This window comes from Apteryx mantelli, chromosome 25 (assembly GCF_036417845.1).
Source record: "Apteryx mantelli isolate bAptMan1 chromosome 25, bAptMan1.hap1, whole genome shotgun sequence".
Lineage (NCBI taxonomy): Eukaryota > Metazoa > Chordata > Aves > Apterygiformes > Apterygidae > Apteryx > Apteryx mantelli.
In genome coordinates, this window is record NC_090002.1 from 9,655,574 (window position 1) to 9,678,338 (window position 22,765).

At 45.5% G+C, this 22,765-nt stretch overlaps 1 protein-coding gene across 1 annotated transcript in view; it reads left to right on the top strand.

The window, feature by feature from the left end:
- Window positions 1-22,765, top strand: part of CR1 (complement C3b/C4b receptor 1 (Knops blood group)) — a 90,153-nt gene that overhangs the window by 66,274 nt on the left and 1,114 nt on the right. The window contains exons 58-91 of the mRNA XM_067310442.1: window positions 171-353; window positions 646-828; window positions 1,219-1,404; window positions 3,133-3,327; window positions 4,452-4,589; window positions 5,223-5,414; window positions 5,614-5,713; window positions 5,877-5,962; window positions 6,623-6,817; window positions 7,237-7,419; window positions 7,777-7,956; window positions 8,491-8,673; window positions 9,007-9,189; window positions 9,546-9,665; window positions 10,099-10,290; window positions 10,476-10,575; window positions 11,351-11,442; window positions 11,679-11,873; window positions 12,277-12,459; window positions 12,581-12,763; window positions 13,096-13,278; window positions 13,635-13,817; window positions 14,093-14,275; window positions 14,508-14,650; window positions 15,443-15,583; window positions 16,475-16,654; window positions 17,266-17,308; window positions 17,698-17,874; window positions 18,435-18,617; window positions 18,930-19,112; window positions 20,783-20,962; window positions 21,752-21,781; window positions 21,940-22,015; window positions 22,299-22,383. Of these exons, the coding sequence (XP_067166543.1) occupies window positions 171-353; window positions 646-828; window positions 1,219-1,404; window positions 3,133-3,327; window positions 4,452-4,589; window positions 5,223-5,414; window positions 5,614-5,713; window positions 5,877-5,962; window positions 6,623-6,817; window positions 7,237-7,419; window positions 7,777-7,956; window positions 8,491-8,673; window positions 9,007-9,189; window positions 9,546-9,665; window positions 10,099-10,290; window positions 10,476-10,575; window positions 11,351-11,442; window positions 11,679-11,873; window positions 12,277-12,459; window positions 12,581-12,763; window positions 13,096-13,278; window positions 13,635-13,817; window positions 14,093-14,275; window positions 14,508-14,650; window positions 15,443-15,583; window positions 16,475-16,654; window positions 17,266-17,308; window positions 17,698-17,874; window positions 18,435-18,617; window positions 18,930-19,112; window positions 20,783-20,962; window positions 21,752-21,781; window positions 21,940-22,015; window positions 22,299-22,380 (5,219 nt within the window). The 3' untranslated portion in view covers window positions 22,381-22,383. The remainder of the gene's footprint in view (window positions 1-170; window positions 354-645; window positions 829-1,218; window positions 1,405-3,132; window positions 3,328-4,451; window positions 4,590-5,222; window positions 5,415-5,613; window positions 5,714-5,876; window positions 5,963-6,622; window positions 6,818-7,236; window positions 7,420-7,776; window positions 7,957-8,490; window positions 8,674-9,006; window positions 9,190-9,545; window positions 9,666-10,098; window positions 10,291-10,475; window positions 10,576-11,350; window positions 11,443-11,678; window positions 11,874-12,276; window positions 12,460-12,580; window positions 12,764-13,095; window positions 13,279-13,634; window positions 13,818-14,092; window positions 14,276-14,507; window positions 14,651-15,442; window positions 15,584-16,474; window positions 16,655-17,265; window positions 17,309-17,697; window positions 17,875-18,434; window positions 18,618-18,929; window positions 19,113-20,782; window positions 20,963-21,751; window positions 21,782-21,939; window positions 22,016-22,298; window positions 22,384-22,765) is intronic.

Below are 22,765 nucleotides of genomic sequence, written 5' to 3' on the forward strand. Positions count from 1 at the left end.
CCATGAGCCCCCAGGCCCTCGCAGGGCCCTCCTGGGTGGCTCTGCCCTGACCTGCTCCCTGGCCAGGTGCTCCTGGCCTTGCTCCACCACCTCAGCCTACGCGCTGAGCCCATTCCCCCTTTCAGGTTATTCTCTTGCTTCGTTAGAGATGCTGTCTCTCTCTTTTGCAGTCCGACCATGCCCCATGCCTCCAAGGATCAACAACGGAAATCATAATGGCCAGGGTGCAGCGTTTTTCACCATGGGAATGTCTGTGACATACACCTGCGATCCCGGCTACTACCTTGTTGGAAACGCAGTTGCTCTTTGCAAAGCCTCTGGGAATTGGAGCCTCCCCATGCCTCGCTGTGAAGGTGTGTCTGTGATCTCCGACCTCTCCCCAAAAGCCAGCAGCTCCAAGCACAGGAGAAATCACAGGGGAAAAGCTGACCATTGCAACTGAATCCGCAGAGCTGGTTAATCCCATTTAAAGTGTGGCCTAGTATGAATTAATTTCAAGCTGTTCTACTGTGAAGGGGGGACTGGGGAAGTTGATAGAAATGTTATGTATAATTTGTTGCTTGAAGTAATGACAGCCTCTGGTAGGGTTGTTTGTTTTTTTTAAAACCACTTTTGCACATCACTTCTGCACATCTTCATTTTCAGTGACTGTCTGCATCAATCCAGATATAGAGAATGGAAGGAAAGTTGATGGTCATGGACTTATCTATGGACCTGGGCAAACAGTTACATTTCAGTGTCATAATGGTTACAGCCTGCAAGGGAGTGCTAAAATCTACTGCCAGGAGGATGGCACCTGGGATCCTCCTCTTCCAGTCTGTGGTAGAGGTACACCTTCACCAAGCCTTCCGTCTAGGCATCAGCTTCTAGGTAAATGATGACACTTGGGGTGCTCTATTATTTTATGTCCCCTACCCTGATTGTTAAAAAAAAACTGGTTAAATCCTATATTTTTACCTGTCAAGCGAGTGGAAGATGTAAATATATCCTGGGAACAGGCTGCCAGCAGGAACAGGACTAGATCCTGCGGGAAAAGATGTTTCATCTGCTTAATCTATTTAATGTTTCATCTGTATTAATCAAAATAAATGCTTTTGCAAGGCAGACCAGACACCTTTCTTTGTAACAGTGTTTCTTTTTGCACCTGCATCTGGCATGCTTGTCCTGCCAAGCAATTGGAAAAATGCTAATTCTCCTGTATGTTTTCTTTCTTGATAGGTGGTTGTGGTGCTCCTACAAGGTTACTCTTTGCTGAGCTAAGTGAGGAGTATAAAAATGAGATTGAGTTTCCTGTTGGGAAGACTGTGAAATACACTTGCCGACCTGGATATGCTAAACACCCAGCAATGTCACCTACTATTACATGCCTTGACAGTGGAGTGTGGTCAGAAGCACTAGAGTTCTGTAAAAGTGAATAGCTCCATTGATTTGGTGTCCGTTGTTCAAGAAGGAATAGGCAGTATCTGTCCATGCTGCAAAAACCTTAGCATTATTTTGTTGTTCAAACAGTATGTGACTAGTAAAGCCATGTAACTTTATGGTATTCAAAACCCATTTGGGGGGTAATTGGAGATGTGGACAGATTATTGGAGTAATAGTTGCATTTGTTGTACCGTGGTATAGATAGAAGCCTAAAATTAGTTTTGTTCTCCTACAGGGAAACAGTGTAGTCATCCTGGTGAACCTGAGAATGGCAAGATTAGTTTCATAACAGATCTCCTATTTGGGTCAACAGTGACCTACAGCTGTGAGGAAGGGTAAGTCCTAGGTTGCAGACCTATTTTTTGCTGCTACTTAAATCTGCAAAGAAAGATGCATTTGGTAAGTCTCTGTTTTTCCCTCCTATTCGTTCATTCCCCTAAAATGGATTTGGCTCCTGTATAGAGTGCTGCATGTATATGAACAGATAAGGCCTTCTGTCTCGTATGCATACATGTATATACTGTCAAATTGGCAAGGGGGCGCTAAACTAGGAAGGGAGATTCTCCCGTGAGGTTTGGTGTCCGCAGGGCTGCTTGGGCTGTTGGGGGTGGTGAGAAGGAGTTAATAACTCAAATTGAAATGACCTGGAATGAATGTTAAATCCTTTTAACACCAGGCACAGGTTAATTGGGCAGCCTAGCAGACGATGTGAGATTTCTGACACAGCACACGTTGAATGGACTGGCAGCATTCCCATTTGTCAGCGTAAGTAGCTTACAGCTCTAGGTGGTTTGCATTGCTCTGGTAAATATTTTTCAGCAGAGACTGCCACATCATTCAAATCAAAGCTTTCATAGGGAACCTCTCTGCTCTGTGAGCACGAAAAATATCAGAAGGTTGTGATTTCATATGAAAATATCCTGGGAGAAGGTACAAGATCTCAAAGCTTAATGGATTATAGAAAGTCATGTCTCAGCTGGAGCTTTTTCAGTAGTACTTGTATGTCCTGTCTTGACTAAAATCACAGAAATGTTATGCAAAAGGAAGAGAAAATATTATGCCCAGCTCAGTGGGTGCTAATGTTAGACAAAGAGAGATCAAATCACTTAGTCTAAGGAGTCACAGAGCGCTGTGGGAGAGCCAGAAATAGAATCCCAAAGTCCCAAATTTCCAGCCATCTCTTTTACTGCAAACATGGATGGCTGGTTTGTACCCAAAGAGTTGCTGTACCACACCTCAGCAACTAGAGCTTGGTGAAGTAGTATTTGGTGACAGAGCTTCATATGAAAAAAACCCGAGATATTTACTGGCACATTTTGGTATTTAAAAGCATTTTACAGATTTTCCTGGTGCATATTAACCTAGAAGGTGACATACAAATTACTGACTGCGTGCAGCTGAAAAATCAAGATTTTACACAGTTGACACAAAAGAAATATTATTTGCTTTTTTATTTTTTGAACAGTAGAAAAGATAAAGTATGTCGCTACTTCCTCCATAGAGGTTTGTCCTACTGTGTCTGCTTTCTGACTAGTATAGTATTGCTGGTCAGGGAAATGGGATCCAGATCCCTACAGGGTATCACCTAGAAGGTTAGTTCATCACAGTTTTTTCATCTCTAGGACAAGTATTTCTGTCCCACAGACTGGGGGATTATAGATACTTTAGTGCCACTGTTGAATTTAGAAGACTTGTTCTGCATCTCTCCAGGTATTCCTTGTGAGCCACCTCCAAATATTCCCAACGGGAAGCACACAGGCAGGCTGTTAGATGAATTCTACTTCGGCACGTCTGTAACGTACACCTGTGACTCAGGGCACCCGCCACGCGGGGAGGCCTCCATTCACTGCACCACCGAGGACGGGCAAAACGGCGTGTGGAGCGGACCTCCCCCTCAGTGCGGAGGTAGGGTGGGGTGTGCATGCACAAACCCTCGGCACAGTCCTCCCGGCCCTACTGCTGCATATTCAGAAAGACAAGGAAGTCCCTAGATAATTGCACTTTTTCCCTGTGTGTTCCTCCATAGCAAGATTTGCATGTGCTGGTTTTACAGCTCTGGTCAGGCAGCCGGGAGGAGGCTGCTGGCACTTCCTCACTGCCTCCAGCAGCCCCGCCTTACCTTTCAGTTTGGATCTCTCCCTCAACGCTTGACATCATTGGATGCAGGCAGTAGATGGTCTATGGGAAAATTATTTTCAGACTTAAGTCTAAAAGTCATTGCAACTGTAAAAGGCTTCACAGCTGCATTGCTCTGCACAACTATTCCTGTTCTGAGGTCCTTCAGTTCTTTTCCAGATGTTACATGTCCTGTCCTGCAGATCCAGAATGGGCAAAGAGGGTCTGCAGCTAAGAGTGCCTACACACGCAAAGACACAGTTGCCTCTGAGCGTGAGCCAGGCTACGTCATGTGTGGCCACAGTGTGGTACAATGCCAACTAAATAACACTTGGGAGCCACCCATGCCAGTCTGTGAAAGGGGCAAATGTTCAAACAGTGCTTTGGATATTAACCTTCCCAATGCTCTCCCTCTGGTGCTTTTTCCTGACTCCTTTGAAAAGTGGATTGGCCAGATCTGTTCTCTTTCAAATCAAGAGGGTTTACAGGTTTGAAGGGTTACAGGAGAGGTCTCGAGGGAAGAAATACACAGGATGGGCCTCGAGGCAGGTTGCAGTCAGTCCTCCCTAGAGCTCTTTCCCTTTCCTCTGTTCAGCATATCTGATGTAGCTTGCAAATTACATGAAGGACCTAACAACCGTGTGACAGTGGTAGCTACCACCGCAGTTTCCCTCAGTAAGAGGTACACTATTGGCACCTCCCTCCTGAGATATGTGTGTGCAGAATTACCTGTTCTGAGACACTGAAAAAATGATGTACATGAGCAAGAGAAGCTATAGAAGGTGTTTTTGTCAAAAGTCTGTCTTAGTTAAAGGCTTTGCGTTTGGTTCACTTGAATCTTTGTATCAAACAGAATGTTCTGTTTTTACTTCGTACTGCTGCTGGTGTTGATGTGATTTTCCTTCTCTCTTCAGCACTGGCATGCCCACCTCCTCCAGACATCGCCAATGGGAAGCACAGCAGCCAGCCTGGGAAGGCTTTCAGCACCGGAGCGTCTGTTAATTACCACTGTGATCCTGGCTATGCTCTTGTTGGAGAAGCACGGCTTAACTGTACAGCATCTGGCTCGTGGAGTCTTCCCATCCCTCGATGTGAAGGTCCATATGCCTTTCCTGTACTGCTGCTTTTTCCTCGCTGTGCTTCCAGGCAGGCCTGTGGGACAGGGGAGCCTGTGGGGAAGGACAGACAGGGAGAATTGGTTTCGAGAAAGCAGCACAATTCACTTTCTCTTTGGAGATCAGTCTATTTGTGAATCACCACTGATGTAAAAGAAATGTTGCTTATTTGAGTAGAGCACTGTACTTCCATATAAATGGTCGTGTAGTCCTCAGGGACAGAACAAATAGTTTAATAAGAATTTATGCTTAAATGTAATCATGATCTCATTGGTTCTGTGTGAGTTTATAGACTCACATAGCTTTAAGCCTTTGCTTTAAGATGAGAAGGGATGCTTTGAGCATATGGAGAACTGAAAATGGCATTTGTATGATATTAGGAAAGCATAGCAGTTGGAAGTTATTTGTGGAAAACAAGCATACATAAACACTCTAGTTAGCACTCGAAAAGTGAAGGAGGTAAGTGGAAGGTTGTTTTAACAGTTTTTCTATGTACCTGCAACTACACTTTATGACAAAAAGTCTTTATCACAAAAGAGAGGCTCTAACGTCTCTTTTCTTTCTTGATAGCTGGCTGTAATGCACCTACAAGACTGGTGTTTGCTGAGCTAAAGAAGGAGTACAGCAATCAGACTGTCTTTGCGGTGGGGAAGGTAGCGGAATATGTGTGTCGGCCTGGATATGCCAGATACCCAGGAATGCGGCCATCTGTCACGTGTCTCCAAAATCGAACGTGGTCTGCAGCACTGGAGTTCTGTAAAAGTATGTTCTGCAGATGCTGAAAAATCTAAATTGGGCTTGGGTAGATTTTTAACACTTTTTGAGTGTAAATCCCTCTAACTTTGTGGGTTTCTTTACTTTCTGCAGTCCATTCTCTGTGTTAGGATTCCTTGGGATAAGATTTCACTGCACCATGCCATTGAACAGGAGAGGTCTAATGCTAGTTGATGTTCCCTTCTAGGAAAGCAATGTGCTAACCCAGAGGTACCAGAGAATGGCAGAGTTGTAATTCTGACCGATCTCTTTTTCGGATCGAAAGTGAATTACACTTGTAAAGAAGGGTGAGTCTTATGATTAGTTACATTCAGCTGCCAAGTGAGAGCTTAGCAGATCTTAAGTGGCAAAACAGCTTTACACTAAGGAACCTAGTTCCCAGGTGAGAAGTCTGGGTTGCCACTTACAAGGGTTGTATATAAAGTAAGAAATCTCTCTGCGTAACTACAGGCACAAGTTGATTGGATCTTCTCAGAGAAGATGCGAGGTCTCTGGCACACATGTTTCATGGAGTGGAGATGTTCCTGTTTGCCAGCGTAAGTAGGTCACAACAAAAGGTTCTTGGAGATTGCTTGTCCCAGTGTTTTTAAGAGAAAGTGGCTAATCATTCAAACCAAAGATTTTACTGCAAAGTATTTCTCATATGCAGTGAGTGCATTTGTAAAATTTTTCAGATTTCTTTCCATTTCCATTTTGCTTTTGTTTTATTTTGTATGTTTTTGAAATGTTCCCAAAGGTCTATTATTTATGCTGGTCCAAACTGGGAAAAACATTAATATTTTAAAGTCTGTATGGCTGGAGAGGTACTTCTGACTGGTCAGAGTCAGAACTATGTGTGCGTAGGAATGGCATGGCCAGTCTCTCTCCACTCTGCATGTGTCACAACAGGTTATGGAAAAGGGAGGTAAGAACTGTCCTACCTCCTTTAGAGAGGGACAACAAAACACGAGGAGAAGAGCCTTGCTGAAGGGCACAGGTATTCCTTCCCACACGTGCACCTTCCCACCAGACGTTCACCCTGCAGATCTCGTTACGCTAGTGCCCAGGAAATTTGGGTCATCTTATCCAGAGACCACTAGCACTGAGACGGGGCTGTTGCAGTCGGCTCCTTTCTCGGGGAAGCGCGTCTGTCCTGCAGACCCGGGGCCATTGCTGCTAGCGCTTACTCTAACAGCCGCCTTGTACGCGCCCCGCAGCGATCGTGTGCGACCCGCCTCCGGACATCCCCCGCGGGAGGCACACGGGCCGTCTGATGGACGACTTCTCCTACGCGGCTGTGGTCACATACACGTGCGATCCCGGCCACCCGCTCATGGGAGAGGCCTCCATTTTCTGCACCACAAAGGACGGGGTACACGGCGTGTGGAGCGGGCCACCACCGCGGTGTGGAGGTAGGACTCTGCTGAGCACGCGACTGCTCTGTGGTTGTGTGGCCACGGGCTAGGCAGTGGTGCAGTGAAACTGGTGGAGGGCGAGGGAGGAACCACAGATGTGGGAAATGCTATACAAAATGTAGCAATTTCATTTAGCAGCCTCAAAAATATTCCATCTGTAAGTGTGGATAATTAGTTATGAGTTGCAGAAGAAAGGACAGTTACAGCAGTGAAGTGGTTGGCCCACATGCAGGTGGGCTACTGTACCCAATGATAGGAAGACAGCTACTTTTACAGAAATGTATTAAAAAGAATTAATGGAATTAATTGTCCTCCTCCTTTGGTTTTTGAAGGTTAGAATATTTTATGTATTGTTTCTTTTTTCATTCTTTTTGCCCTTTCCATATTTTTGATCTGTCTTTCCTTCCCCTTCTCAGCGGTGAATTGTCCTCCTCCTCCAACCATTGCCAACGGGAAGCACAGTCGTCAGTCCTCAGACAAGTTTATCCCGGGAACAACTGTTCAGTACACCTGCAGGAATGGCTATTCCCTTGTTGGGAATGCATCCATTAACTGTACTGCCTCGGGAACGTGGAGCCGGCCCCGACCCCGATGTGAAGGTGTGTTCATGTTGGCTTCTTTTGTCTTTCCCTGGGCCCTTTCTTCCTTTTTAGCTCTCAGTTTAATCACTGCAGACCAAATCTCCATGAAAGGCACAGGCCGAAGATCCCATGGGCAGGGAGAGCTCCACAGGCCTCTTTGGATTTCCCTGTCTTTTTCCCAGTAAGGACTGACTCTCAAGCATAACTGGATATTGATATTTCTGAATGTTTTGTGTGAGTAAGACTTAATAATGTTGAGATGCCTGTGAGAGCGATGGTAAGGTTCTTGGCGCAGCTGTTGGCTCGTGTCAGCACCCCTCCACACCCAGCATGGGCCTCACATCCTAAATGGTGCTTTATGTTCTTCACTTCCAGCAATTGGCTGCAAAAGACCAAAGATTGAGAATGGAAGACCAACTGGACCAAAGACCATGTACAAACTTATGGACACCATTGTCTTTGAATGCGATTTTGGTTACGCCTTAAAGGGCTCTCAAGAGTCTCGGTGCCAGTTTGGAGGCACGTGGGACCCTCCTCTCCCCATCTGTGAAAAGAGTAAGTGGAAATGATGCAGTGGCAGCTGGTTTTTCCTGAAGCCACTGTGTGAGTACACCTGGCAGGATGCAGTGCCTCATTTGGGGAGTAAAAGGATCCCAAGTGCCACTATCCAAAGAAAAGGAAAGGAAAAGCATACAAATGTCTGTACTTCCATCTTGATAATCCCCATTCATATTCTTGTTATATGTAGGGCTTTCACCTCGTAAAAGAATCCTGGGGAAGAGGGGTATAGCCAAACTGTTGTCTGATCATGTTCACAACTATAGGAAACCCAGAGAAAGCTGTTAAGTAGTACCATTGAAGAAAATTTACTACTGCAAATGCTAAGTGAGAAATGCTCATTTATGATATTAATAAGCTAGAAAAAAATAATGGCAGAAAGATACCTGTGGGTAGGACAGAAATATAATTCAAACATTGGCATTCGTAGTTATTTGGGGAAGGTTAACGGGAAAGAAAGAAAGCTGTCTTTTCCTCCAGTGTGTGCTTGTGTTACCTCTTCACAAGTTTTGACTTTTCCCTTCCATATAGTGCTGCTGTGTCCTTCCCCACCAAGTATCAAAAATGGCCAGCACAACGGCAAGAATGTGAAAGTCTTCATCCCTGGAATATCAGTGAAGTACCACTGTGACCCAGGGTACACCCTCACTGGGACGACAAAAGTTTCTTGTCTGCCATCGGGAACCTGGAGCATCCCTTACCCTCGGTGTGAAGGTGTGTTTTCAGTGTTGTTACCTAATGTAAAAACAGAGACCACGATGGTTATCTCAAAAGTGGAACCCGTCAGCACAGAAAAGTCCCCAGCGAGGGCTGGAGCAGCGTTGATCAGGCACAGGAGGGGGGGTAACGCACGGGTGGGGATTTCAAGGCTTTACACACACTATTCTCCATTCTCCTCCTTGCAAACCTTTCCCAGAAGGTAGGGGAGAACCAAAGGTCTCTCCTTGCTGCATTTCTGGGGAATTTTGACCCTGGAAAAAACAAGGAGGAAAGCCCAAGCCTGGCAGCCACTTCCCCAGCCCATGCTTTGCTCGCTTTCCTTTTCAGTGGTTGCCTGCACAACCCCAGCAATCCAGAATGGAGCAGTAGCTGGTGGGCACAGAGCCACGTACAATCCCAGGGACACCGTCACCTTCCAGTGCCGCCCCGGCTACATGCTGCAGGGCAGCCACGAGGCCGAGTGCCGGCATGACGGCCGGTGGGCTCCTCCGGTGCCTCTGTGTGTGCCAGGTGAGCAGGGGGAGATGGCTTTCTGCGCAGCCCTGCAACGCGGCTCGGGCAGGTTTCTGGCAGCAGTTGTGAAAGGGAGAGAGGAACGTCCCATGCCGGGGACGTCCTGCTGCCAGCAGAAGGGAGCTCTCCCAGCAGCCAAATAGCAGCACCTATATTCCCTGGGGGAAAGAGGGGCACCTCGGGGGTGAAAACGGAAGAGACTGAGGGTTGTCTTTGTGCGGGAGGGGGCCTGAGGGAGCGATCTCTGCCTCGTTCACGTTGTCTGAGAAGCGACAGTGTTTGGCTGTGTTGCATGTGCTCCTCTGTTGGATGCAACCCCTAAAGCGATGTTCTTTCCTCCTGCCCTCTCTTAGCGGTGCCTTGTCCTCCACCTCCGGTCATCGCCAATGCAACGCCCAGTGCTGAGCTTGGGGAGAACTTCACGAGTGGCATGTCCGTCACCTACAGCTGTGACCCGGGCTTCTCCCTCATTGGTGACGCTTCGCTTTCATGCACGGCATCAGGGAATTGGAGCCTCCCTTACCCACGCTGTGCAGGTGCATTTCAGTGTGCTGCTGCCATTCCCCCGTGCACCCCTGGCTCTCTGAGTCTGTCCTATCCATGCCTGATACGGAGGCAGGCAAAACCTGTGAAACCCACAGAATCTGTGTGTGCGTGGGGGGTGGGTAACAGCAAGGCCACGTGGTACCCACAGGGCTAAGCAGGGTGCTTTGTTCCCTTTGGTGGCTTTAGGAGGAAACTGTCCTGACATGTGAAGTGTTATTGTATGTAGATAAAAGTTAGAATGTCTAGAAGAGATATAAATGTCCTTGGCTTTTGTAGCAGTGCCTACCAATGCACTCGCTTCTCTTTATTAGCACTGCATAGCCAGCACTCATTTCTTCTGTGCCTTTTGTTTCTTGGTAGCTGGATGTGGTACACCAACAACATTATTGTTTGCTGAGCTAAACAAGGAACACAAAAATCAGACAGAGTTTCCTGTTGGGAAGACTGTGAAATACACTTGCCGGCCAGGATTTGCTAAACATCCACAAATATCACCAACGATTACGTGTCTCGAAAATCAAACGTGGTCCGATGCCCAGGAGTTTTGCAAACGTATGTCTTGCAGATGCTTCAATTTTTTTCAATTGCGGTGTGACCACCAAAGCCTGTAACTCGGTGGATATTTCTCTGTTTCGGTTCCCTTCTCGGTGTGTGGGTAGGACTCCTAGGATTAAAGTGCCGCTTTTCCTACTGCATTGACTGAAAGAAGTTCACAACAAGCTCTTGTTTTATCCCAGGGAAAAGGTGTGAGCATCCAAGAGAACCTGAAAATGGCAGAGTTATTGTTACAACAGACCTACTATTTGGGTCAACAGTGAATTACACTTGTGATGAAGGGTGAGTCCCAGGCCAAGCTCATTTGGCTTACCGGCATGCAAGCAGCAATGTCTCTGTCCTCTCTGTAACTCTTAGGTACAGTGTGTTTTTTAACAAGAAACCAGTGCTTGTGTCCTTACGCTCAAAGTCCATCAAAGTTACCTGCTCAGTGTGATGCTTGAGGAGGAGTATGCCTTTGTGTTTGGTATATGTTCTGTAGCTTGTTTCATGCCCATCACGTTGCAGTTTGACCCGCTGAGCTCTCAGCTGCAGCTGCTGAGAGAGCACAGAAAGCGTCCAAATGTCCAGGGAAAATCTCAGCATCCTTCTGGCATTTTAAGACAGTTTGGCCTTTACAGCAGTTCTGGTCTTTGCAATGGTTGAATTCTAATCTGATTTGTAGGCTAACTGACAACAGAAATGTGGAGAACGGGGTTCAGGTTTAAGTTTTTAAGTGCCAATCAGAGTGAATGACCCTCCAAGTCTGATCTTGGAGTATATGATGGAAAAATGGGGGTTCATTCTGAAAGACTGAGCTTAAAATGGATGTCAGTGAGGTGGCCTCTCGCAGAGGATGGAAGGAAGAGGAGAGGCAATGGCAGTTCTCTAGGCCTCCTGGGATTTACTGCCCATGACAACCAAGGAGACCTTTGTTGGGGAAACACACATAAGCTAAGGATCAGAGCCTTAACGATGGCATTATTCGATGGCAACGAAGGTGAGACTTGCAGGGCACGAGAGATGAGTGCTCCAAGGACAGTCCCTGTGTGCTAACAGTGATTTTGCTCAACTCCAGGCACAGGCTGACTGGACATGCTCAGAGACGCTGTGAGATTTCTGGGTCTGGGAAGCAAGTTGCGTGGAGTGGTGACATTCCCGTCTGCCAGCGTAAGTACATCCCGGCAGGAGCTCGGCAGGGCTGCTGGGGAGCAACCGAGCAGCACAGAGAGATTCGGGTAGTGCTTTCCTGGGAAAGCGTCTTCCAAGCGGCAGACGGAGAGCGCTGCAGCTGAGATGGGGTTGACGCAGTTGGCTCCTTTCTCGGGGAAGCGCGTCTGTCCTGCAGACCCGGGGCCATTGCTGCTAGCGCTCACTCTAACAGCCGCCTTGTACGCGCCCCGCAGCGATCGTGTGCGACCCACCTCCAGACATCCCCCGCGGGAGGCACACGGGCCGTCTGATGGGCGACTTCTCCTATGCAACTGTGGTCACATACACGTGCGATCCTGGCCACCCGCTCACGGGAGAGGCCTCCATTTTCTGCACCACGAAGGACGGGGTACACGGCGTGTGGAGCGGGCCACCACCGCGGTGCGGAGGTAGGACTCTGCGGAGTGCGGGGCCGCTCTGTGCCTGTGAGGCTGGGCTGGGCCATGCGTGGGCAGGAGTGTGCTGCGGAGGAGCTGCTGTTAGCAAAGTGAAGGGAAGGCGGGTGATGGGACCAGTGGCATTCGGGCCCGTGCTATTGCTGCTGGAGGTGCTCTTTGGCACTGCCCAGAGAGGAGGGCCCATAACCACTCGCTCCTAAGCCCAGAGCTCTGCAGGGTCTGTATGGTCTGGGGCTAAAAGCAGCGGGCTGAGGGACACCTGTCCAAGCTGCCTGTATTTCTTACAGGCTGTCAGCTTAGCTGAAAAGTTCCCTTGCACCGAGTCATTTATTTTTCACTCCTCTTTCTTTGTTATCCCTACTGATGTGAGAATGGTTTTGCCCTCTTCCTCCAGCATCGCAGTGCTCTCCGCCTCCAGCCATTGTCCATGGAAGACACAGCGGCCAAGCCACGGCAGTTTTTGCCAGCGGGATGTCTGTGAGATACAGCTGTGATCCTGGCTATACTCTCACTGGAGAGGCACAGCTTGACTGTACATCTTCTGGAGCTTGGAGCGCCCCTGCCCCTCAGTGTGAAGGTGTGTTTATCTGCCTTTCTGCCTTTTCCACTTGTGGATGTGCCAGTGATACTGGGGGTTAATGGAGGAAAGAAATACCAAATGCCCACCCCTTTCTCAGAGAAGATCTCCTTCCTTGCAGGGCTCCTGTGTCCCTCCCCGTTGGCTGTTGACAATGGTCAGCACGATGGCAAGGATGTGAAAGTCTTCAACCCTGGAAAGTCTGTGAATTACAGCTGTGAGCCTGGTTATTCTCTTATTGGAGAAGCCACTCTATATTGCACAGAGAATGGAACCTGGAGCATCCCTTACCCTCGGTGTGAAGGTGTGCTTTCAGTGTTGTTACCTAAAGTAAAAACAGAGACCACGACGGTTATCTCAAAAGTGGAACCCGTCAGCACAGAAAAGTCCCCAGCGAGGGCTGGAGCAGCGTTGATCAGGCACAGGCAGGGGGTAACGCACGGGTGGGGATTTCAAGGCTTTACACACACTATTCTCCATTCTCCTCCTTGCACACCTTTCCCTGAAGGTAGGGGAGAACCAAAGGTCTCTCCTTGCTGCATTTCTGGGGAATTTTGACCCTGGAAAAAACAAGGAGGAAAGCCCAAGCCTGGCAGCCACTTCCCCAGCCCATGCTTTGCTCGCTTTCCTTTTCAGTGGTTGCCTGCACAACCCCAGCCATCCAGAACGGAGCAGTAGCTGGTGGGCACAGAGCCACGTACAATCCCAGGGACACCGTCACCTTCCAGTGCCGCCCCGGCTACATGCTGCAGGGCAGCCACGAGGCCGAGTGCCGGCATGACGGCCGGTGGGCTCCTCCGGTGCCTCTGTGTGTGCCAGGTGAGCAGGGGGAGATGGCTTTCTGCGCAGCCCTGCAACGCGGCTCGGGCAGGTTTCTGGCAGCAGCTGTGAAAGGGAGAGAGGAACGTCCCATGCCGGGGACGTCCTGCTGCCAGCAGAAGGGAGCTCTCCCAGCAGCCAAATAGCAGCACCTATATTCCCTGGGGGAAAGAGGGGCACCTTGGGGGTGAAAATGGAAGAGACTGAGGATTGTCTTTGTGCGGGAGGGGGCCTGAGGGAGCGATCTCTGCCTCGTTCACGTTGTCTGAGAAGCGACAGTGTTTGGCTGTGTTGCATGTGCTCCTCTGTTGGATGCAACCCCTAAAGCGATGTTCTTTCCTCCTGCCCTCTCTTAGCGGTGCCTTGTCCTCCACCTCCGGTCATCGCCAATGCAACGCCCAGCGCTGAGCTTGGGGAGAACTTCACGAGTGGCATGTCCGTCACCTACAGCTGTGACCCGGGCTTCTCCCTCATCGGTGACGCTTCGCTTTCATGCATGGCATCGGGGAATTGGAGCCTCCCTTACCCACGCTGTGCAGGTGCATTTCAGTGTGCTGCTGCCATTCCCCCGTGCACCCCTGGCTCTCTGAGTGTCTGTCCCATGCACGCCTGATACCGAGGCAGGCAGAACTTGCTAAACCCACAGAATCTGTGTGCGTGGGGGGTGGGTAACAGCAAGTCCACATGATACCCACAGGACTAAGCTTGCCTCCAGCACACACAGGATGCTCTGTGTGGTGGCATTGTACATTATCCTTTCTGCACGTTACCCTGTCCATGCTCTCCATCAACTGGATTTGTCCTCTCTCTTTAGTGCTGCAATGTCCTTTGCCTCCAAATATTGACAAAGGAAAGTATAACAGCCAGGACTTGAAAGTTTTCACTCCTGGGACAGCTGTAATTTATAGCTGTGACCCTGGCTACTACGTAATGGGAGAAGCATCAATTTATTGTACAGATTCTGGAAACTGGAGCCTCCCTCTTCCTCGGTGTGAAGGTACACTTTTTTTTCAGAGTTATGGATAGTTTGGGAATTTCTGTCTTTGAGAGCTCATAAGACTTGCTATCTCCCTCACTCTTCACAAGATGTTGAATCCTACACTCCTTCTCTTTTGTTGTCTGTTTTAGCTTTTTAATTTTTATCTATGTGTACTCAATATACATTTTAAAACAATTGTGTTTAGTTGATAGATATGTCCCAATTTTCCTCTATGTATTTTCTTTCCCAGCAGGTGGCTGTGCTGCCCCTCCAGGCTTACACTTTGCTGAGCTAACTGAGGAATATAAAAATCAGACAGAATTTTCTGTTGGGGACACTGTGAAATACACCTGCCAGCCTGGATACATGAGACACCCTGGAATACCCCCAACAGTAACATGCCTCAAAAATCAAACGTGGTCTGAAGCACTAGAGTTTTGTAAAAGTGAATAGCTCCATCAGTTTGGTGTTGTTTTCTGAAAACTGTCTAAACTACATTTGTGGGTTTCTTAAAGCAGTTCTTTAAAAAATGATTTATACATGGCTTTACTAGTCACATAGTTTTGGCAATTATTGACCTTTTAAAGCTCCCTTCTTTATTGGTGGCAGAATGTGGACAGATCTTTAAGATAATATTTTCTCATAATGCATCATAAAATTGAGAGGAGTTTAAAATTAGCCTTGTTCTTTCCCAGGGAAACAATGTAAATATCCAGAAGCACCAAAGAATGGCAGAGTTGTCATTCTGACAGATCTCCTCTTTGGGTCAGCAGTGAACCACACATGTGAAGAAGGGTGAGTCCCACACTGCCTTAGCTGACTCCATTTCCTGAGCTCGGTATCAAACAACTTACAGTGAAGGGTCCCAACTCCTCTGTGCATGTCGTTTTTCCACAGCAAGCCAAAGCTTGTGTTTTGGTTCCAGTTATATCTTAGTTGCCTGCTCAGGAAGGGAGAAATGCCTTTTCTTTTTCCCAGTCTGTGCTTGATAAATTACTTTGCAAACTTCAGTTTCAGTCTGGCTTCTCAGATGGCCACCCGGCCAGAGCCGAGCGAGCGCGAGCAAGTGCCTGCAGAGAGGAGGCTCCAGCAGTTCTTAAATTCCTTGGGTTTGAGTCCTGGTTTAGCACTTGGCCAGTCTAATCTGGAGTAATTTGTGATCATTTTTGTTCCTCATGAGTCCAGGATGAAGGAACTCTGTCCTTCATTCCCATGGGCGGAACCAGCAGAAACACCTGGGTGACCAGCCAGAATCAGGAGGCTGCAGAAAGAAACCTCTGGGGGTACTGTGACAGTGGGAGTGCACAATCCAAACTAAATGACTTGGTATCAACTGACATTTCCTTCTGTGCCCTTCCAGGCACGAACTAGTTGGACAGTCTCAGAGGCGATGTGAGATTTTTGGAACACTTGTTGCATGGAGTGGTGCTCCTCCCATTTGCCAGAGTAAGTAGGTCATGTCTAGTTTCAGCCCAGAATTGCCAAATGAAGTCCTTAAAATTAAAGTCTTGAGGAATAAGGCTTTTTAAGCATAATATTCCTCTAGGATAGTTTTGTTTTGCTTGCTTGTTTGATTTCTTCTAAAAATTTTCTAGATGTGATCTTTTGATCTTTCAGAGTTATGTAGGAAGAAGAGTTGTCAGATCCCAGCAGGGACTCGTCCTTTTTGTTTCACAAACATTAATAATAAATGAAGAACTGTTTTTCCTACAGTAAGAGTGGGATACTGAGGGAAACTTCCTCAATACTGGGAATCTTCCAAGTCCTGCACCATCTTCCAAGATTGTCTTGCAGTGTTGGGACCTGAGGGAGAAATGCCAAGGTCATTGCAATTAGGATGTGGTCTTTCCTTGAGATGGAATTGTTTTAGAAGGCAGGAGCTTGGTATAGTAAAACTGTGTCCTGAGAATGACAGAGAGCCCTCATGGATTCCTACGCCATTTAATATATATATTTGGAATGGAGTTGCAGTAGTCTGTTTACAGGCACAATACTATGTTTACATATACAAATAATGTGGTAATCCTAGGGTACGTCAAGGAACTCAAAAAACTGCAATCTTGAAATTATTCTTCTGTGTGTCTCTGAGTAATACCTGTGAAAACACCTCTGAGAACCTCCCTGGGGAGCAGTGGCAGGTTCAGGATGGATTTTATATGTGCATCATCTTTAGCATACATATGCCTTCCCCTCTGAGATAATGAATTTCTTTTTCAGAGGTGGTATGCCCAGTCCCAAAGATCCAGAATGGGAGAATATCCATTCATAAAAATAGCTACACATATGAAGATACTGTTAGCTTTAAGTGCCATGAAGGCTTCACCCTACAAGGCCATCATACAGTTCAATGCAGAGCTGATAAAACATGGGACCCGCCTGTGCCAGTCTGTGAACGGGGTAAGTGTCAGCCTGCTGACCTGTTCATGTTGCTGTTTCCTTCCTGACTGCTGCCAGGAACTCATTGAAGCTGAATTTGGCTATATCTGTCTGCTTGCTCCTCTTCTCAAATCAAGGTACTTTACTGACTGCCTTAAGGAAAAACGAGAAATTTTTCCTTTCATTTATTACTCTCTTCTCAAACAGGAGATGAGCCAGGTTGAAGGCAATGTCGTAAGTATAAATGTAGTTTGCTCTTTGCTCACCCTGTTTGTTGCAGCCCATAATCCATGTTCTCCTTACTCTCTGAAAGTAAGAAACTTGATAGGTTCATGGCAGGAACTAACTATCACGGAAGAGTGAAATTTATTATGAAATATAAAGGGAGGATGATAGAAAATAAAGGTAAAATTGTACATTGCATTGTTCAACAAAATGTGTATTTTAAACTCTTAATGCTATATCTAGGTGGAATGGCAAAATACTATCATCACCCTACCGATACCACAACAAAGCCAGGTAGGTCTATCATAAGAAAAGGCAAAACTTGTCAAACACTATCTCCTGCCCTGCTTTTTGCAGGGAAGAAGGGTACTTGCACTGTTTTACTCTTTTGTTATCACTCTTTTCAGAGATCAGCATCACCTTCTCATCTTTTTCCTCTCCTTTTCAGTGGTAAAGTGTCTGCCTCCCCCAGGCATTACTAATGGGGAACACAGCAGGCATTTCTCAGACACTTTTGACATAGGAGCACTTGTGCACTACAGCTGCAAGCCTGGCTTCTTCCTCATTGGGAATGAGTCTATCCATTGTACAGCATATGGAATCTGGAGCCGTCCCCTTCCTCGGTGCGAAGGTGTGTTCATGCTCTTTTCACTAATTCTTCTTGACTTTCTAAGTGTGTTAAGCAAGCAGTGATATTTGGCTAAGGACTTTCTGAGATGAGCTGTTGCTTTAACAGACTCCACCATTGCAGAAAGAGAGAAGACTGTGGCCAAACACCCTTCTCTATGTTGTACAAGGTTCACGATCTAATGGGTTCTTTATACTCTCATTGTCCCCAGTTGGCTGTGTGAGTCCAGGAGTTGGGAATGGAAAAGTAATTGGATTGGAGTCTCTCTACAGACCTGGAGACATCGTTAGGATTGAATGCAACAGCGACGATGGCCCCAAGGGCCTTCACGAGTCCCAGTGCCAGGCTGGAGGTACCTGGAATCCACCACTCCCCAACTGTGAAGGAGGTAAGCATGCATTATCCTTAGATGGCTATCCTTTTTGACCTTATCACTCTTCGTAATGTGTGGCAGAATGTAAAGGAGACCAGAGAGATCCTGAGCCTAGTGTTTAGATATGAAGAGACAGAGAAAAGGCAGTTATCTGCCTAGCCTAATTTTTTCCATTCTTATCTCTGCAGTATCTGGTGTCTCAGTTTCTCAGAATGAACTCCTTAAAAATGAGCTTAGGCCAGCTTCACCAACTGTAAGGAACTTGTATGGGTGTTGTAATAAGATGGTCTCACAAGTGTGGAATTCACATTATAAATATGAACTATCTACTTTTTTTATCTGATACACCAGGAAAGATGGTGCTGGGCAATGTTTCATTGTGTAAGAAGAAATTTGACTGATGCCACATGCTTTACAGCTGTTTGGGGTGAAATTAGTGCGCAAGGTTGGGCAGGGATGGCTCTGTACTTTAGTGTCATTGCTGTGGGAGTGAGCTTACAGTCAAGCGTGCATGCTGAAAGTTTCCTCTCTTGACTGTATGAGCTCTGTTTTAATTAGCACTTCTCTCTCTTTAGCGCCGCATTGTTCCAAGCCTCCAGAGATTGCCAACGGGTGGCACAGTGGCCTGGCAACAGTGGTTTTTGCTCCTGGAATGTCTGTAACCTACAGCTGTGAGTCTGACTTCTCTCTCATTGGGACAGCATCCATTTATTGCACAGAGGCTGGAGCCTGGAGCCATCCCTCTCCAGTTTGTCAAGGTGTGTTTGTTTTTGTTGAAGAGAGCCAAGAGGAAAGGACACTTAACATATGACTTGCCTTAGGGAGAGATTTGTGTAAAGACTAAATCTGTATCCTTTACTCTAGAATGTGTTTTAAGAACAAGACCAAATTTATACACTTTTTCAAAACCTGATGGAGTTATAAGGTTACTAGACCAGTTTTTAAGGCTAGATGAAGATATTACACGGGAGCAAACAAGGCTGCAAACATACAGTGTCATTGCTATTCTCTGGCAATCCATCGGGATCCTAATTTCAATGCTGTCTTGTTTGCCTCCCCCAAATTTTCAGCTGTGAAGTGCCTCCATCCTCCAAACATCACCAATGGGAAGCTCATAGGCCACATCTCTGACACTTTTCCCTATGGAGCATCTGTGTCCTACAGCTGTAATCCTGGTTATTCACTCATTGGGAACGCTTCCATTAACTGCATGGAGTCTGGAACTTGGGGCCAGCCTCTTCCTCGGTGTGAAGGTCTGTTTGTGCTCTGTTTGCTTGTGCTGCGTGGAACTGGTGGTGGCAGCCATGGCTATACATTTTACTTCAGGAAATGAAATTCCCAAAGAGATACATGGGCAAAAATCTATGTACTAAAAACATCTGCACCTACTAACACTGAATTCCAGCTCCTTATTTTGCTAGAGAACCACTTCCATATCATAGCTAGATAATGTTAATTATCTGTTATTTATGTTACCTGTTTATTGTGAATTTATCCACTTTCTGATATCCCTGTGAAGAGTATGATATTGTAAAGGAGGAGGATGGGAATCTCAAGCTAAGTCAGAAGAATATGAGTACAGTGGGAGGCAATTCTGGAAGACATTTTTAATTAATTCTTGCGTGTGTTTGCATCTCTGCTCTTGTTGCTATGAATGAATTGTATATTGTTTCCTCCATGTAAGTCAACCTTTTAAGAGCTATTTTTTACTAGTAGAAACTTTTTCCCTTCCCTTCACTTCGTGTCTCTCACTCCCCAAGTATGACTAATAGAAGAAACAAAGACAGCGATTACCTCTGAGAAATTTTCTTGGTGGAAATTACACGTGAGCCTGACTATTCCCTTATTGGAAAAGCTTCTTTTGTACTATATCTATTACTTGGCACTTCCGTGTAGCTCACTGTGAAGGTCAGTCATCAGGCAAACTTGACTACAGGCAATCTCATGAATGTGACAAGATTCCTAGTATGGGTGTTCCTGCACTGAAAACTGGACATTCACTGGAATAATTTCATTGCCAACATATGTCACTTCCTTTGGTAGAGCTGCACCCACCTCAGTGACTCAGGAATTGCAGCACACTGGGATAACAATAAGAGGAAATAACATATGAAATGCTTATGTAAATGAAGTCACAGGCTCTTTAAACAAAGCAGTCTCGCAGAAAAATTCTCCCTGTCATGCCACATTTCTCATAGTTTTGAAGTGTCCTTAGTAACTATTAGGTGTGATGGTTTAAAAAAGAAGAATGTAAGTAAGGTGTAAAACAAAGCAGCTTAAAAATTGCATGCTGATGTTAGCCCTTTGGCTTCCACTGAGAATGATTAGACACTTAAATGGAAATAACTAGTTCATTTGCATTGAAAACAGTGGGATAAATAGCTTAGATGGCTAGACTAATTAATAACAACCTAGACTTTGTAAGTGAATATGCCTAGTAACATACCTGACGGGCAAAGGAATTTTACAAACTAGAAGCGAGTTATACAGAGTTGATCTAAAGCTCAGAGACTTCTTCACTGCTTCACTTCTTCTCTAAATGTTTTGATAGCACAGTATCAGCAAAATATGTCTCTCTGGCAGGCTTCTCCCAAAGTACCACCACTTGGGGTCTCAACACAGCATGGAGGTAGTGGATCAAAAACACTGTATGAAACAGTGGGTGAATTCTCCTCACAGTTGAAATCAAGGTCAATTACTCTTGTAAGAGCAAAGGCACACGGATTGCAGTGGTCAGTAGTTCATCATTACATACCCACTTCTACAGCCACAAAAAAACAAACCACACTTTGGAATAAGAATTATTTTCTGGTTACTTTCAGAAACAATTCAAGAGCAATGCCTTAAAAGACCTGCAATTGTACATCTCCTATTTTATATTCCCTCCCATTAAACATCCTTTTTTTGTTATTTTTAATTTCAGAGATCAGATGTGTATTCCCAGAAGTTCTAGGTGTTAAGAAAACCATGATGGGAAATACATATCGATTGGGGACTAACATCACTCTTGAATGTGATGATGGTTACATGTTGGAAGGCATCAGTCAGATTCAGTGTCAAGAGGACTTCAGCTGGGACCCTCCTGTACCAGCCTGTAGACTAGGTAAGTGAAATGTAAATGTAAATGAAGTAAAGTTCAGACAAGTGCATGTATTCAGCTTTGGTACTTCCCTTAAAAGCTTGCAATGATTAGCTACAGACAGAAGGCAGACAGAAGAAGGCACAAATTCATATTTCTGTTGCTTATATCGAGCATGGATGTGTCTTGACTATTATAATTTGATGCAGTTCAACTAGTATATATTATTATAAGGCAGAAATATTTATTTTCCTTCTGGAGAAGACTCACCAGTCCCTATTTAGGCTAATAAGGATGATAAATCAGCTTACAGCTGCTTTGCTAAACTGGAATATTACCTGGTTTATGTTTAAATGAGTTAATTCTTTTCAGTATGTTAATGAATCCTACAGGTGAGAATAGAAACAGATTTCATGAACTTTAGGTGACCCAAAACATTAAAAGGATAGTTTCTAAATATAGTATCATTATTCTATCTTAGTCAACTGTGTGGCCTGCTCCCAGGACCTCTTAAGTCTGTTTAAATCTGATTTTTACAATGGAAGTAGAAAATAGTAAGTTGCTGATTTTACCAGGGCAGTTTCAAGACTGTCTTCCTCAGTTATTCAGCACAATTTTAGACTTCATTGCTGTTGATCTTCCTTTTAAACATGCAAATGCCTTTCTGCATGAAGAAAGTATATGATGATAAGATTTTTAAGAAATCCTGTATTCTAGGCTTTGGCAGTAAAAGCTGAAATACCATATTTTGAGAAATACCATATTTTTTTATATTAAAATAGTTCGCTGATTTTGTTTTTCTCTTCCCTTTAGCTTCACACCAGTCTAGCTCAGTAGGCCTAGGTAAGTAGCTTAGAAACATTTTTGTGGCCATATCTTCAGCTTTATACAGTGGCCTCAGTGGTGCTATTTCCCTCTACTTACTAGAAGAGAAGAGCTGGCTATTTCAGTTGAGCTGATATGCTTTATAAAGAACAGTAATAGTATGTGTTCTCTCTCAGGGGTTGCAGCTGCAGGAGTCCTGCTTCTCCTCGGTGTGGGCATTGTCTGGAAAATTATTTCGAAGCAGAAGGAAGGGTAAGGCAACCTTCTGAACATTCATTCATTTCCTTCACTGTCAAGTCCCAAGTTTTATACAGGCAAAACACTTAAATGAATTATTTGTCAGAATGTGCCTGGATCCTGTACTTTTGTATCTTTAACTCAAACATGCAAACTGCACAAGGCTCAACAACCTGGAATCAATTGTGTGGTTATGTCATTTTACTTCCAAGACTCTCTTCTTAAAAGGAAATAGATATGAGTGCTCTTTTACAAACTAATATAGTTTACTATTTTTACTTTCTTCTCTATCTCTTAGCTATTATCATACATACGAAAACTATGGGCACCGTACCCCTGTGGACCATATAACTGAACAGAAATATTCGTGTGTCCCATAGCAGGTATGGATTTATATTCCTCAACATAAAACATCAGTTATGGTCGCACATCTGAGTTGTTCTAATATAGTAATTCAAGTAGAAAACTCTTTTCTGAAACTCTTTTCCCCCAGTCTTCTGGTGAGATGTTTTGCTGTATAAATAAGAGAGCGGGTTTTAAACATGAGCACTCTTTATTTTTCTTCGTGACACCTTTCAGAACATATTTTGAATTCCATACACTTCACCTGAAATCTAGATAACTGAATCCAGACAATGTTCCAGACACTACCCTCAACGTCTGCATTTCCTTTTCCATAATCTGAAGACATAAGTTCTTGGGTCAGACTTTCAAACTATGCCTTGCTTCTGACATACACCAGCTTTTGTTTGTAAGGATTATGGG